This window comes from Ursus arctos, unplaced genomic scaffold, assembly GCF_023065955.2.
Source record: "Ursus arctos isolate Adak ecotype North America unplaced genomic scaffold, UrsArc2.0 scaffold_24, whole genome shotgun sequence".
NCBI lineage: Eukaryota > Metazoa > Chordata > Mammalia > Carnivora > Ursidae > Ursus > Ursus arctos.
In genome coordinates this window covers 36975873-36991629 of record NW_026622919.1, presented here as the reverse complement: position 1 = coordinate 36991629, position 15757 = coordinate 36975873, and the positions used below count along the sequence as shown (strand labels likewise).

At 44.0% G+C, this 15757-nt stretch overlaps 1 protein-coding gene across 1 annotated transcript; it reads left to right on the top strand.

The window, feature by feature from the left end:
* Positions 1-12871: 12871 nt before the first annotated feature.
* CCL8 (C-C motif chemokine ligand 8) lies at positions 12872-14877 on the top strand. The gene is made up of 3 exons (XM_026517616.4): positions 12872-13015; positions 13795-13912; positions 14304-14877. The coding sequence occupies exons 1-3, from the start codon at positions 12940-12942 to the stop codon at positions 14407-14409; spliced, it is 300 nt and encodes a 99-aa protein (XP_026373401.1). The 5' UTR covers positions 12872-12939; the 3' UTR covers positions 14410-14877.
* Positions 14878-15757: the final 880 nt, after the last annotated feature.

The following is a 15757-nucleotide window of genomic DNA, read 5'->3' as shown; positions in this document are numbered from 1 at the left end:
GAACCAGCTCCCCAATATTGTAAGGTGGTCTTTAGGAGTATGCTCACCTGAGACCCAAATTTCTTCCATCACTATCCTCTGAACCCTAACTACAGAGGTTTAGGGACATGATTTTTAAGGGACAGCATCTGCCTTTCTTGGGTGGCCCCCTAAGATTCCACCATAGTGCATGAACTTTGCCAGCTCCTCTTTCCAAAACGGGACCTACTCGTATGGAAACCAGCCTCCTCACCAAAGGTAAAGAGCAACTAGCAGGACTCATGCCTGCCAGTCTCAGGGAGAGATGGTTGCCACGGATACCAGCACACTCAGAAGCTGGGGCACTGGAAAAGTCCTGGCCTGGGCAGCAGGAGACATTGGTGCTGATTACAGAAGCAGCTCTGACTCCGCCATGTACTGAAGCATATCAAGTTCCCCTTCTGGGGCTCAGTTTTCCTTTCCATTAAATGGGGACTGATGCTGTGTCACAGGTGGGAAGTGAGGGAATCTGGCCCGTGACCTCATAAGTTCCCCCAGCTCTAAAAACCATGTCTTCTGGCAAAACATTATCACATGCATTAGCTGGGGAAGGGATGGAAGGAAAAGTGTTCCAAATTTACACTCAGGGCCTGGGTTACTATGAATCCATTCCTAACTCAGCCATTGCCAGCCCAGACAGAGTTTTTATCAAAGCCGCCAAAAGATACCCAAAGTCTTGGGAGCACTTAGCAACCAGATACCTTCTTGCAACCTCCTGCCAGGTCCAATAGTTCTGTGTGCCTTCTGCCACCAAGATCTCATCTTTGAACACCAATCAAGAGGGACCCTGAAGCTCCAACCAAGGGTAGGAATGCACAGTGAGTTGCGATACAAATGACTAAGGCGTCACCATGTGTCCTGATACTCAGAAATCACTCTGGCCTGGGGCAGAAGGTAGGGCATGGCAAGGGCGGGCAGGGGTGAGGTGGGCTCCACGTGCACAACTGCAAATAGAGTTCACTTGCACCTGGTCTTATTCTGAGATGCTGGGTTAGGACACTGCCTTCTGGAAAAATGCCTCTTTCAGGTTTTTACCTAGATTTCCTGGAGCGCTGCAGCACAGGCTGGTCTGGGACCAGGCACTGGATGCTCCCTGAGGTTCCCTCGTGCTCTCATCTTTCAGTCCTGCCTGCTCTGTGTTGAACTTGCATGGTAGTCTTGATGACCTGCTTGATTCTCCCATACGCCACTGGTCATCACCACTCTTGACTCATCATGGGCTACCTTTGTAACCTACCAGAAAGCTCTTCACCTTTTTCTCATAACATCTCTCCCTACTGTTGCTATGATGTTGTGACCTCTGGATAAATCTGGGGTAAAGCTGTGAAAGGTAGCCAAGACCTTTAATTCTAAGATATTCTTCCACTTGACCCTGACCTTGACGTTCCCTCGAGAAGACAGAGATGAGCTTCCACTGTAAGAGACGCCTTTCTTTCCTGTGCTCCTCTATCCCTGTCCGAGACTGACCTATTGCCTAGACCGCAGTCTCACCATCCAGCTCCTAGAGGACAAGCACGAGGTCGCGCATGCTTCAGCTAAGTACAAAGTAGGAGGACAGAGAGGGAGGGGGCAGGGTGACCACCTCCCTGGGAGCAGAGCAGCTGCAGAAACTTGGAAAATCTTGAGTTTCATTTTAGCTTTTCCCAATCCAAATTAAAACCAAAACCAAAGGAGCAAAATTGCGAAATCAAGGAAACTTGCTGGCCACAATCTTTGATCTCCCTGCAGAACTTGTCCGTGGTGCTTCCCAGTGTCTGTTCTCCCTGGGGATCTGTCTCCCATTCCTTCTGTGTCCAGAGCATTCTCCATGTGAAGACTCAGGACCCCCATTCTTCCCTATATCTGGGAGACTCGTTATTTCCTCACGGACAGCACAGGTCTTGCTGAGGGTCACTTCTGCCATCAGTCCTCATCAGCAAACATGAAAACAGCCAGGGCAACACTTTGGTCCAATAGCCCACACCCAGTGCCTCCTCTGATCACCGCACCCACTTGTTATGAATATGCATAACAGCTACCTTATGAATTACCTACCGTAGGCCAACAACTCACTATTCAATGCCCTCTCCCTGTGTCAACTTGTTTAACTCACACTCATTTCACTGATAAGGAAGCTGAGACACAGAGGTGGAAATAAGCATCCAAAACCTGGCAGTCCGGCTCCAGAGCTCATTACTGTGACCACCATCCTGCCGGTCCTAGAGCAAAGCAGCAAGGAACCCTTTCCAGCCGATTCCTAGATGTCTGGGTCTCAGACAGGACCCATTGCAAGAAGACAATCATGGAAAAATAAAATAGAGGGGAGCCTAGGTATCTCCTGGACTAGAAATGGACCACATGTCCCCACGCTGGGGTCATCCCTAACCCTGTGCCCACGGAGGACTTCAGTAAAGAATCACATCACTATTTCTCATAGAGCAAGGTGAGGCCTCCCTGTTTTTCCCACTGCCCTGTTGGGTTGACTCTTGCACTGAAACTGTTCGCCGTCCCTGATTTTGAGCATCCCCGTATTATATAGATGAGGCAGGGTGGACCGAACCGAATCTAGTTTGGTCACATAGCTCCTTGGGAGACAGGCCAGGACTATGTTTGCATTTCTACAAACTCACTTGTCATCCTCATAATGGACTTCTACTGCTGTTTCTATTTCTTGGCTTTTGTACCAAGCCACATCGCTGGAGAATAAATATATCCGGGACTTTTTCAGCACAATAGTGGCCTTGCGTGTTGTGTGTGGGTCAGTCTTGTGTGATGCAATCGGCAGGGACAGTCCCAGAAGCTTCACAAAGCTGCTGTCCTGCAAGGCCTCAGTTCTGTTTTCTTCGAAAAGGAAATCCCGAGGTCAGGGATATGTATCCTGTTCTATAATTGCTGTATCTTTGCGAGGTGATACCATGTTCTCAACGCATGTGATATGCAGAAGGTAGAAGTTATGATAAGAAAAATAACTGAACTCCTGAACTAAGGAGACAGAGACGATCAGAGAATTCACAGGATAAAAACAGGAGCCACCGAGCATGCCCAGAAACATACCAACCAATAATAAAAATCTGAATATCCTCTTCACTTCCTTCTTATCGAGGTAATACGTTCCTGCCATAAAGTTTGATAAAGTTACGTCAATTTTATACGTGCAGACACTCCACGTATCCACCCCCCAGGTCAATATTTGTAGAACTTTTCCAAACCCCAGAGTCTCCCTCATGCCCTCACGCCCCTGCAAGTTAATATCTGCAGAAGGGAAACTCTAGGCTGAATCCTATCACTGTAGGTTAGTTTTGCCTGTAGACATGATAATGTTTTACTAATAAAGTGTCGTACACTTTTAAAGAATGAGGTATTGCTTTTCTATTCCTGTCATAATCAATTAGCACAAAAATAACGACTTAAGCAACATAAAATTATTATCTTACAGTGCTAGAGGTCAGAGGGAGGCCATGGGTCTCATCCCACTAAAATCAAGATGTCGGCAGAGCTGTGTAGCTTTCCAGAAGCTCTAGAAGAGGGTCTGTTTTCCTGATCATTTGAGTGATTGGCAGAATTCAGTTCCTTTGGGTCATGGGACTGAGGCCCTCGTTTTTTGATGGCTGTCAGGTAAGGGCTGTTCCCAGCTTCTAGAAGCTGCTATAATCCTTGGCAGAGCCCCCTTCCTCCATCTTCAAAGCCAGTAATGTGGGCCAAGTCCCCCTCAATATGATTCTCTTCTTCCATTTCAAATCACTGAAGCAGCAGGAAAAGGTGTCCACACTTTTAAGGACTCATGTGAGTAGATCAAGCCCAGCTGGAGAATTCAGGGTACTCTCCCACCTCCCAGGTCTGTACCCTGACTCACATCCTCAAAGACCCCTTTGCCACGTAAGGTGACATACTCCCAGTTTCCAGGGACTAGGAGTGGAGAATAATTGGAGGCTGGAGAGTGGTGTCCATTATTCTGCTTACTATAAATAATAAATGTTATCCAGGGTAAAACTTTCTAGAAAGTGATATGGCAATATGCAAAGCTTCAGCATTTCATACCTTGTGATACATTAATTCTACAGCTACAGAAATAAAGATATGGGTCAAGATTTTTTAATTGGCTTTTTCATCATAATGTTAATTAAAATTATTTAAAAAGCAAAAACAAATAATATATATACCCAACTATAATGAAAAGCTTTATTACATATATATCACACACTCATATATAGGACCAGTATGGAGCCTTTAAAATTTAAGCAACTGAAGGACATTTAATGACTTGGAAGAGTCTATGATCAATTTTAAGTTAAAAAAAAACTGTGAATATCAACATATGTACATCATGTCTGTGTACGTGTTCATGGGAAAATGGATATATGGGTGTGTGTAAATAAACAAAGACACATATATACAAAAATACGTTTACATATGTATATGTACACACAGTGAAATGAAGAGAGAAGAAATGAATAAAATGAACAAAAATATCAGCCCAAGTTCAACATTAGTATTTATTATTATTTTTCAATCTTAATATTTAAAACACAAATGTAGGGGCGCCTGGGTGGCACAGCGGTTAAGCGTCTGCCTTTCACTCAGGGCGTGATCCAGGCGATCTGAGATCGAGCCCCACATCAGGCTCTTCTGCTATGAGCCTGCTTCTTCCTCTCCCACTCCCCCTGCTTGTGTTCCCTCTCTCGCTGGCTGTCTCTGTCTCTGTCAAATTAATAAATAAAATCTTAAAAAAAAAACACACACACACACAAATGTGGAGGGGGCTGGGTGGCTCAGTTGGTTAAGCATCGGACTCTTGGTTTGGATCCGCTCAGGATCTCAGGGTCATGGGATCAAGCCCCACCTTGCATCAGGCTCCATGCTCAGCAGGAAGTCTCCTTGAGATTCTCTCCCTCTGCCTCTCCCCCCATGTGTGCTCTCTCTCTCTCATATAAATAAATAAATCTTAAAAAAAAAAAACCCCACACAAATAGGGTGACCAACTGTCCCTCCTGAGAGGGCACCGCGGAATTTCCAGGGACAATGGACTTGCAGTGCTAAAAACGAGAAATTCCAGACTTGGTTTGGTTGACCAGGTTTGACCAGGACCTAGTTGGTCACTCTACACACAGACACGTTCTGCCCTCCTTTAGGCACTTCTCTTTCTTTTTTATGTTTCCTACAAAGAGTGTGCAATCATTAAAAACCATTAAAAGTCCTTTGGTGTCTTATTCTGAGTTGGGGAAGATGTCAGAATCTGGGCCTGGGAAACATTCCAGAAGTCGTTCTTAGACAAGTCTTGGCAAGGCTGGAGATGAATGAAAGAAGCGTGCTCCACAAATGACAGACCCGACTTGCTGGGGCAGGAAGCACCATATTCCCATGGATGGCAGCAAACCCCGGGTAAGCAAATCAGAGTCATATCGGAACCCTGCCATTCTGAATGGTGAGAGCCACTTCAGAGATCGGGGAGGGGAAAAGCAATTGAATTAAACACCGCACAGCTAAACTTGAACCCTTGGGAGCTCTAAGTTGCGAGAAGAGACGCTTACTGGCGATCCCAGGCATGCGCAGGGGAGCTTCTGGGATGGGGCTGACGATTTGGCCCCCCACTGCCGCGCACCTGTGTTGGCGGATGCCCTGCGGGGGGTGCTTCCCATTTGCATTCATACAATTCATACATTCACGTGGCGGAATACAATCGTGTGTATTATGCCGACCTGAAGTTTCTACATGGACTTAATGTTCTGCGTTCTCATCTTTAAAAAATAAAAACCAGCTGTTATTTTTGATACGAAGATCATAAAGCCTGTTTGGTCCAGAACGTTCTGGAGTATAATATGTATTCTTAAATTAGACTACATGGTCCCACTTAAAAAAAAAAAAAACCTGATATAAGCAAACAGGTGACTGTTGTGTATGTGACGTGGAACATCTTATGGCACAGTGACTCCTTCTCGGTGCTCGATTGTTACTAACGTAGCAGTTCTTAGGCTGCATAATTGTGATCTTCATAAATAACGAAGTCAAAATAATGCCCTAAGGACCAATTAACACCTGTATCCATTAAAGACTTTATAATAAGTTCCCTCTTACTGGGTTGATGTGGGTAAGGTGGAGTGGTAGTCATTAGTAAGTTCCCTGACATTCACATAAAAGTCAGTGGTGGGGGAGGGGGACAAAAATAATACATTGTGTTTAATTTAGAATGCTATGAGGTGCACCAAAGATGATGAAATTAGACCCACCAATCTGCCTCAGGTTAAAATTAGAAAAAAAATTTTAAGAGTGGACTATTTTTGACTGTGAAGTAATAGAAATTGTTTAATCGAGGAATATCACACAGAACAGTCGCTTCTTTACCAAGGTCAGCAGCTGATAAATTAATGTGGATACCATGGAGCGTGTGGTGGTGACCAGAGACATGCTCTGAAGTTTTCAGTTCTTGTTCTTGTGTTGCGGGATAGGATTAGACTTCCATGCCATCTCAAAGACGGGCAAGCTGTATGACCCACTTTGATCAATAAAATTTAGGCAGAAGTGACATGTGACACTCCAGACAGGGGCCTTTAAGAGCTTCTCTAAGAATCTCCATGTCTCTGACCTGCCATGGTGACCAGGGTATTCCTGGTGATAAAAAGCCCAACAGCCCGGGTGAGGAAAGACTGGAGCAGTACCAGAGCCCTGCACTCAGTGATGAGTGAAGAAGCTGCTGGAAGCCTGGTAAAGGGCACCCCACGTGATGCTGTGCTGTGCCACACTCGTCCATGGTCACCAGCAGAGACAGAGTAAGGCGAGGCAGTACCTAGAATCCACACTATCAAGGGGCGCCTGGGTAGTGCAGTCGTTAAGCGTCTGCCTTCGGCTCAGGGCGTGATCCCGGCGTTCTGGGTTCGAGTCCCACATCGGGCTCCTTGGCTGGGAGCCTGCTTCTTCCTCTCCCTCTCCCCTGCTCTGTTCCCTCTCTCGCTGGCTGTCTCTCTGTCACATAAATAAATAAATAAAATCTTAAAAAAAAAAAAAAAAGAATCCACACTATCAAGCCTGCCAGGAACCTGGGATCACAGCAAATGCCCCTCACGTAGCCGGCAGAGCAGGCTCGGAGACTTCTATCCACATCCCAGTGGCTTCCCGCAAAGACCCAGGAGCAACTGAACAGCTCACTATTATCAAGACAGTGTCCTAGTTCCCAACATAGCACAGTCTTGCCCTCACATTAAGTCCAACGACCCTGCTTACCTCTCTTCCTCACACCCAGCCCTTATTCCCAAACACCGTTCAGGAGTTTATCCTAAAGTTCCAGTCAGCTCCATGGAGTTTGAGTCTCAGAAGATATCCTCGGTCAAGCAGATCTTAGGCATTGAGTGGGAATGAAGACATCAAGAGCCTGGTGGGATAAGGTCCATGTCTTCAAGCCCAGATACAATCTGTTCACACTGCTCTTGCTAAGACCTGCCAAGTAATCTTCATCATTCCAGCAGGGCCCACAGTTCCTTCTCCTGGCAAAACAGACTTTCAGACACAAAACATCGGAGATCCTGGGGCCTCCACTAGAATAAGACCCTGCCTGTACCAGGCACCAAAAAAAGAGGCTCACTGCATAATTAGGCATGGTGACTGCCTCTCTGAGGTTTGGCATTGGTTCTTTACTAAATTGTCCAAATGATTCTCAGCAAATCATTTTCCCACCTGTGCCTTGGTTTACACAACTGTAAATGAGACATTTGAGCTAGGTTGATGGCTCCTGAACTGAATGTGGCTAAAAAAATCACTTTGAGCACTTCAAAAACAGGATTTCAGACCTCATCTCCAAAGATTCTGAGTCATTATATTGAAGTCGTTAATGCATATCTTATGAACCATTGCCCAGAGCCTCCTGGTACTACAGGCAGATCGGGGGACAGGGACATTAGAGGTCCCTGGGCTTTCTCGGCACCTCTCTGCAGTTTCCTGCCTGGTTCTTGTCTTCTAACTTTGGATTGCATCACGACGTTCGTCCAGACATGCGCACTCACCAGTCTTGGTTTGTCATGTAGCTGTACAACCCCTGACACATCATTTCACTTTTATAATCCTTTCTCTCGTTGTAAAGGGGAGAAGTGGACTACGTTCAATGTAAATGTCTCTTCCGAGGCATCCTATAATTTTGTGACCATTGGGGGCACTTGGGACAGAGCTGGAGAACAGAGACAGTAATTCTGATTTCCCAGGATGCTCTCCCATCTCATCGCATCCCTCGAGAACCACCTAAAAATTCAGAGCTCTTTCCATAGCAAGGGGCTCATTTCCTGCCTGCTAGTCACAGGTACTCCTTCACAGCCCCTGAGCAGCAGGTGGGGTGCCAAAGCTGCTTTAAGAATATGCTCACTGGGAAAGCACCGTGGAGAAAAGAAAGAGAAGAGGCAGAATGACCACTTCCTTAAACCACAGAGCCAAGCTGCTGGATAGAACAGCTGCTGACTTTGCAAGGTCTAAAGTTTCGTTTTAACTGTTTATGTTGGGATTTCTCGAATTTGGTTTAGAAAAAGAAATAAGAAAGGGAAATTGCATAATCAACATGACTTACTGGGTAAGATCTCTGAACTCCCTGTAGAATTAAGACCCTGGTGCCCTTTGGCTTGTCAACCCTGGGATCTGACCCCCAACTCCTCTGAGGCCCCATAACATTCCTTTCTCCTGGCTCATGCAGGACCCTAGAACCCCACTTCTTTTCTTTTTCTGGGAGATTCCTTTCTTTCCTCATCTACAGCAGAGGCATTCCCGGAGGCCGGTCCCTACCACATATCTTTGTTTGGAAGCAACTTTAGGGAGAACTTGTGCAAGAGAACAAGAACCACACTCTGAGTCCCTTCCTAGCTTGTTCTAGACATGACACTCATGTTCTTTGACTACTGCTAACAGCTAGCTTATTGGACACTTACCATATGCCACTCACTCTGCAAAGTAAGTTTTTGTTGTCAGGTGATTTGATATTCACAGTAATCTCCATTTCTGCATAAGAAAAATAAAGGATAGGTGAGGAATTTAAACTATAAAGAAATTAGATTACTTGTGTCTTCTCTGACACAGATATTAACTAGTGATCCTAGTACCCAAATCCAGATTTTAACTACCATGCTACTCTGCCTGTCCTAGGACTGACAGTTGAAAACACTGCCCTGCCAGTTCCAATAATCCTAGTCTCCTTGGTTTCTGATTGGATCCTTTGCATATAATCATAGGCAAATTAAGTTACGGAAGAGCTTAAATATTATTTAACCCAGGAATAGAAATTATGTTACGTAGGAAGTACCACTTCCCATTGCTGTACCCATGGCAGACATCAGTAATCAATCATGGCATTACATGGTAACCTAAATTAAGGCCTTGCTCTTGGTTGGTTGGTTGGTTGGTGGGTTTTTCTAACAAACCTTTCTGGTTATCCACCAGAAATCTATCAAGCTAATACATGATTGAAAGCTATTTGCCATCCCTGAACTTGTCAAAACCCCTACTTGATAGATGAGGACAATGAATCACAGAGCAAAGGTTTGTCCATGGTCACATTGGACAAGTCATTGGCTAGTTATTGGCTAAATCAGGATTAGATTCAGGACATGACACTTAATTCCCTTCATTTGATTAACCCTTTTTGATTCCCAAGAACTATGATTTTCACTACTCTTTCTGTCATCCGTGCATTGATGCACTTTCCATGTTATGGCAGCTCAGAGGAGAAATTAACAAGGTCTTGAGGGTATTTTGTAAGGCAGTGACTTTATTTCCAAATGAAAAATATATGCAAACTTGACCTGTTAGCCAACACAGCCCCACAGGGATCAGTGCTACATGGTATATACCTGGACAGGTATACACCTGTCCCCAAAGCAATAAAAAAGCTGCCATACTGCAAGAACCAACGGAAAACTATAGACCAATCTCATGCATGTAGATGCAAAAATCCTCCACAAAGTATTAGCAAATAAAGGTCAATAACATAAGAAAAGGATTATACTGCACAACCAAGTAGGATTTATTCCAAGTACACAAGACTGCTTTAACATTTGAAAATCAATTTATATAATCCATATCATCAATAGACTAAGGAAGAAAAAAATCTTATGATGATATCAGTATGATGATACCAATAAAAAGCATTTGACAAAATCCAATATCCATTCATGAAAAAACTTTCAGCAAACTAGGAATAGAGAGGTACTTCCTCAACTTGATAAAGAACATCTACAAAAGGCCTACAGCTAACATCATACTTACTGATGCTGAAATGATGAAACGATGTTCTTAATCATGAAAAAATGCTTTTCTTCTAAGACTGGGAACAAGTCAAGGATGTTCCCTCTAGCCACTCTTATTCAGCATCACACTAGAAGTCCTAGCTAATGTGATAAGACAAGACAAGGAAATAAAAAGATAAACAGATTGAGAAGAAAGAAATAAAACTGCCTTTTTTGGTAAAAAACATAAAAAGCAGTCCATGTAGAAAAAGAATCACATACACACACACACACACATATTCACACACACATACACACAACCGTCCTGCAACTAAAAAACAATTATAGCAAGGTTACAGACTACAAAGTTAATATTTATTTATTTTTAAAAAGATCTTATTTATTTATTTGACAGAGAGAGAGAGACAGCCAGGGAGAGAAGGAACACAAGCAGGGGGAGTGGGAGAGGAAGAAGCAGGCTCCCAGTGGAGGAGCCTGATGCGGGGCTCCATCCCAGAATGCTGGGATCACGCCCTGAGCCAAAGGCATACGCTTAATGACTGAGCCACCCAGGCGCCCCCAAAGTTAATATTTAAAACTCAATTACTTCTCTGTATACCAACAATGAACAATTGCAGTATGAAATTAATAATGTGATACTATTTATATTAACACCAAAAATAAATAAAGTACTTAGAGATGAGTCTAAGAAAAATATGTACAACATCAACATGTGGAAAACCACAAAACCCTAATGAAAGATTAAAGAACTAAATAAATGGAGATATATACCATGTTCATGGATAGAAAGAATCAATATTGAAGCAGCGAAGGCAATTCAATAGAAAGGGAAAACTTTTCAACAAATGGTTCTGACATCTACATGCAAAAAAAAAATGAATCTAGATACAGATCTTAAACTTTTCACAAAAATTAACTCAAAATGGATCATAGGCTTAAATGTAAAATTCAAATCTATGAAACTTCTAGAAGATAACATAGAAGAAAATTGACTTTGGGTTTGGTGACTTCATAGATAAAACACGAAAAGCCTGATCCAAGAAATTGATAAATTGGACTTCATTACGATGAAAAACTATTGTGTGAAAAATACCATTAAAAGAGTGAGAGGACATGCCACAGACAGGAAAAGAATCTTTGTGAAACACATATCCATTAAAGCACTTGTGTCCAATACGTACAAAGAACTCTTAAACTCAATAATAAGAAAACAAACAACCCGATTTAAAAATAGGTGAAAGATCTCACCAATGTCCCTCCCCAATGAACAGATGCAAATGTAAAATTAGCATATGAAAATATGTTCAACATCATATGTCTTTAGGGAATTGCAAATTAAAACACTTAGATACCACTACCCACCCAGGAGAGTGGCTAAAATCCAAAATACTGACAAGACAAAATGCTGACTAAGATGTCGAACAACAGGAACTCTCATTCACTGCACGTGGGAATGCACAAGGGTAAAGCCACTTTGAAAGACCCTTTGGCAGCTTTTTATAAAGTTAGCCATAGTCTTACCATATGATCTAGCAATCACACTCACAAATGAGTTGAAAATTTATGTCCACACAAAAGCCTACACAAAAACGTTTGTAGCAGCTTTATTCAGAATTGCCCCAAACTGGAAGCAACCAACATGTCCCTCAATAGATTAATGGATAAACAAACGTGCAATGGAATATTTTTCAGCAATAAAATGAAATGAGCTACCAAACCATGACAAGACACAAAGGAGCCTTAAAAGCATATGTTTCTAAGTGAAAGCAGCCAACTTGAAAGGGCTACATACTGTATGATTCCAACTACATGACATTCTGGAAAAGCAAATGTATAGAGATGGTAAAAAGATTTGAGGGAAGGAGTACAGGGGAGCTTCAGGGCAGTGCAATTTCCACATGATATTGTAATGGCAGACACATGAGGGGAGAAGAGTACAAGAGGTCAGTGGTTTGAAGCCTAGATCCTTCTCTTCCCTCCCCATCCCTGCCCCACTGTGTATAAACAAAGGGAACTGAAGGCCTTTCTCAGACAGACCCATTTTACCTAAATCTTCATGAAATATCAGACTTCTCCATATGATTTCACCTGGAAAGAAACTTTAGCATCTAAATAAAATATTTGGAAACCACCACCCTACAAGATAAGTATGTGCTGTCCAGTTCTCATGCTCCATAACACAAGATTCCAGGGCATTCAGACTTGAAGATTTTCTTGGATTCCACTGTTCTGCCAGGGTTCCATCAGGCTGCCTGTGTGGGCTTCTAAAATAGCCTGACTAGTTTAGGATGCCAGGGTCCTGAGTCTGATAGAAAGTACAGGCAAAGACTTAAAGCCCCATCCTAGGTCCTTCACTCCACTATGACCTCAGCTTCCGTTCTTCCTTTCCAAAAGACCATTTTCCATTTCACAGAAATCATAGCCCTTATTAGTCTAGTGAGGTCACTTCCTACACTTTGCTAGGCACAACACAGTCCCTTCCACCTCTGCTCCACATTGTCTAAGTGAACAACTGAAACCATCCAGCTTCCTTCTTCCAGCATTCGGAAATCACCCCCAGCATCCGGTGCCTACTCAGCACATTCCAAGTCCTATTTCAGGGCCCTGCCCATGCTCTCTGCTCTCTATATAAGGCAGGCAGGGTGGCCAGAGGAGCCAGAGGAGCAGAGAGGCTGAGACCAACCCAGAAACCTCCAGCTCTCACAATCCAATCTCCCTGCTCCCCGCTGACATGAAGGTCTCTGCAGCACTTCTGTGCCTGCTGCTCACAGCCGCCGCCTTCAGCACTCAGGTGCTCGCCCAGCCAGGTAAGGGCCTCTCTTCATACGGATTACCATTATAACTGTAGGTACTATCATCCCAGCATGAGTCATCCCTTGCTTGCTATATAGCCTACATTACAGAGATAGAGAAAGTGAAACCAACAAGGGCGATGAGAAGAGCTGTCATGGCATGGTTGAGCAGAGGCAGAACCAGATGCCTAGGTCATTGAGGCCAGTCCCCATGGTCCTTCGGGACACCAGCTTGGGGAAGAGTCATTAAATGCAACCACTACCTCAATGACCCTCACATTGTTTGGGGATGTGGGGACCGTTATTCGTTGTGGATATGAAGGACATTTCAGGCAGTGGAGAGGGGAAAAAAAAACTATTGCTTGGGGTTTCAAATTTTGGATTACAGCCAGTGTACCAGTGGCCACGTAAGGAGGAGAGGGACCCAGAGACCTCTCAGCATATGACACAGGTTGGCTTTAGAGTCTGTGGGGACAGAAAGCTGGGAAGCAAACTCTTGGAACTTATTTATTTGGTGTCAGAGGTTTTGGGTCAGTAGACCCTCCTAACGACACTACAGGATTAGTGTCATTTCTCCATTCCCAGTCAACAGTGAGGAGCCCCGTAGCTCCATAGAAGAAGCAGACTCCCAGCCACCATTTTATCTGTGGAATGCGGACTAAGGCACTGGACTTGGGAGTATTCGGTCCTAGTTGGAAATTGTGTTTGCTTTGTCTTTTCCTAACTTCACCTGCCCTTATAAATGCATGCTTATGATGCATTATAACTCTCATTCTTTGCAAAATGTTTTTCAGGTTCGGTTTCCATCCCAATTACCTGCTGCTTCAGTGTGGTCAAAAAGAAGATCCCTATGCAGAAGCTGGAGAGCTATACCAGGGTCACCAACAGCCAGTGTCCCCAGGAAGCTGTGGTGTAAGTGGACCATGCTCTAGCACCCTCTGCCAAAAGTTCTGAGTTCCATACACGGGAAGGATTCATGCCCAAAGGAGTCAGATACATATACCATCTGATCTAAAGGGACCTTTGCCCCATGGAGAAACTGAGCCCACAGGAGGGATATCCATACTCCTTCCAGGCTCCCCTTCGAGGAGCTTGGTTAGATCATCGAAGTTCCTTCAGCCAGCATCCTGAGGGCCTCTCCGGGGATAGCACAAGCAGCTTCCTTTTAAGCCCTTCCCGCCATCCTTCCCCTTCCACCTATCCCCATCCAACCCCCTCACCCAGAGAGCAAGAGCTCCTCAGGTTTAGGGCCTAACAGACACTTCAAGGGGTTCCATCTAACTGCCCTGTCTCCCCACAACAGCTTCCAGACCAAAGCATCCAAGGAGATCTGTGCTGACCCCAAGCTGAAATGGGTCCAGGATTACATGAAGCACCTGGACCAAAAGTCCCAAACCCAGAAGCCTTGAACGTTCGCATCTGGACCGAGAGACAAGCCTGAGGAAAATCTTATTTATTTCCCTCAACCCTCCCCAAGTGCAGAACAGTCTTATTTTATTACAATGTACAACACAAGGCACTTTGTATAATAATTTAAAGCACATTTCTCAAATAATATTTAATTATATTTAAGTTATTAATGTTTGACTTTATCTGCTATAAAACCTAGTGGAATCCGGTGGCATGGAATCCGGTGGCATGTTATCTTTTCTGTGAGTTCAGTCAAGTTCATGGCAAGATGTTATTGTTCTCCCTCCGATGTGTCTGTAGTATTATGAGGTCCTTCCATGGATCATCAGAGTGAAACATTTTTGTATTCCTATGAATCAGTGCTCTTGTATGTCAAATGTCTGCTCTGTAGTGTGGTTGAAATCAGTGTTATTTAATGACTATGGAATTTTCAAAGAAAAAAATATATCACTTTAAACTACTTGGTCTTATTTTTCATTAGGTCACATTTAGCTGGGAGGCAGAAAATGGCAGCAATGACTGGCAATTTGGGGTCTGGGGGCCATCCTCTAGGTAGTATTTTAAATGTAACTGAGTTTCAGGGCATTCCAGACTTTTGGCTCCTGTCCCTAACATCACCTGATCATTTTTTTTCTTGTCACACTTCCCTTTGTCCAGTCTTCCTCTTGCCTCAAACTTTTCCCCATAACCCCAAGTGTTATCCGCCTCATTAATCCTCAAACCCAGACTATTATCTTAAGAGTAAAAACTAGAGGAATCTAGTCTACAACTTAGAAATCCTTTTAAGGCTTTTTCTTGAAGAATCTTCAACAAGACTGGTCTTGAAGGATGGCATGCAATGGGAAATGAACAGTTCCTCGGAGCTGGTCCAGGAGGGGAGCAAGAGCATGGGCAGAGGGAGGAATCCCATCTGGCTGGACTCTGGAAAAAATAAGATGTACTAAAAGTTTTGAAACAGGGGAGAAGGAAAGTGTCATGCAAGGTGCACCTGAGGAAGAATAACCTGGTATCTGAGGAAGGAGTGGAGTGTGGAAGGGAGAACCTGAAGACAGGCCACTGTAATGGTGCAGGAGAGGTGAAGCAGGCTGGTGGTGGGGGTCATGTTGGGTAGAATGGGCAAGACAGAGTCATAAGTCAAATGTTGGAGAAAGAAAGCATTTGACCCTGGACATAGACTTTCCCTTACAATCTCACAAAGCAACTATTTAGAGGACTGATGCCCTTGAGACATAGAATGAAGTTATCTCCAGTCCCAATCCCCCAAATTTGCAAGCATCTGTTTGAAGGCATGGGACCTCCTTTCCTTAATAGCCTCTTAAGGTCAAGATTCCCTTGTACTTCATGAGC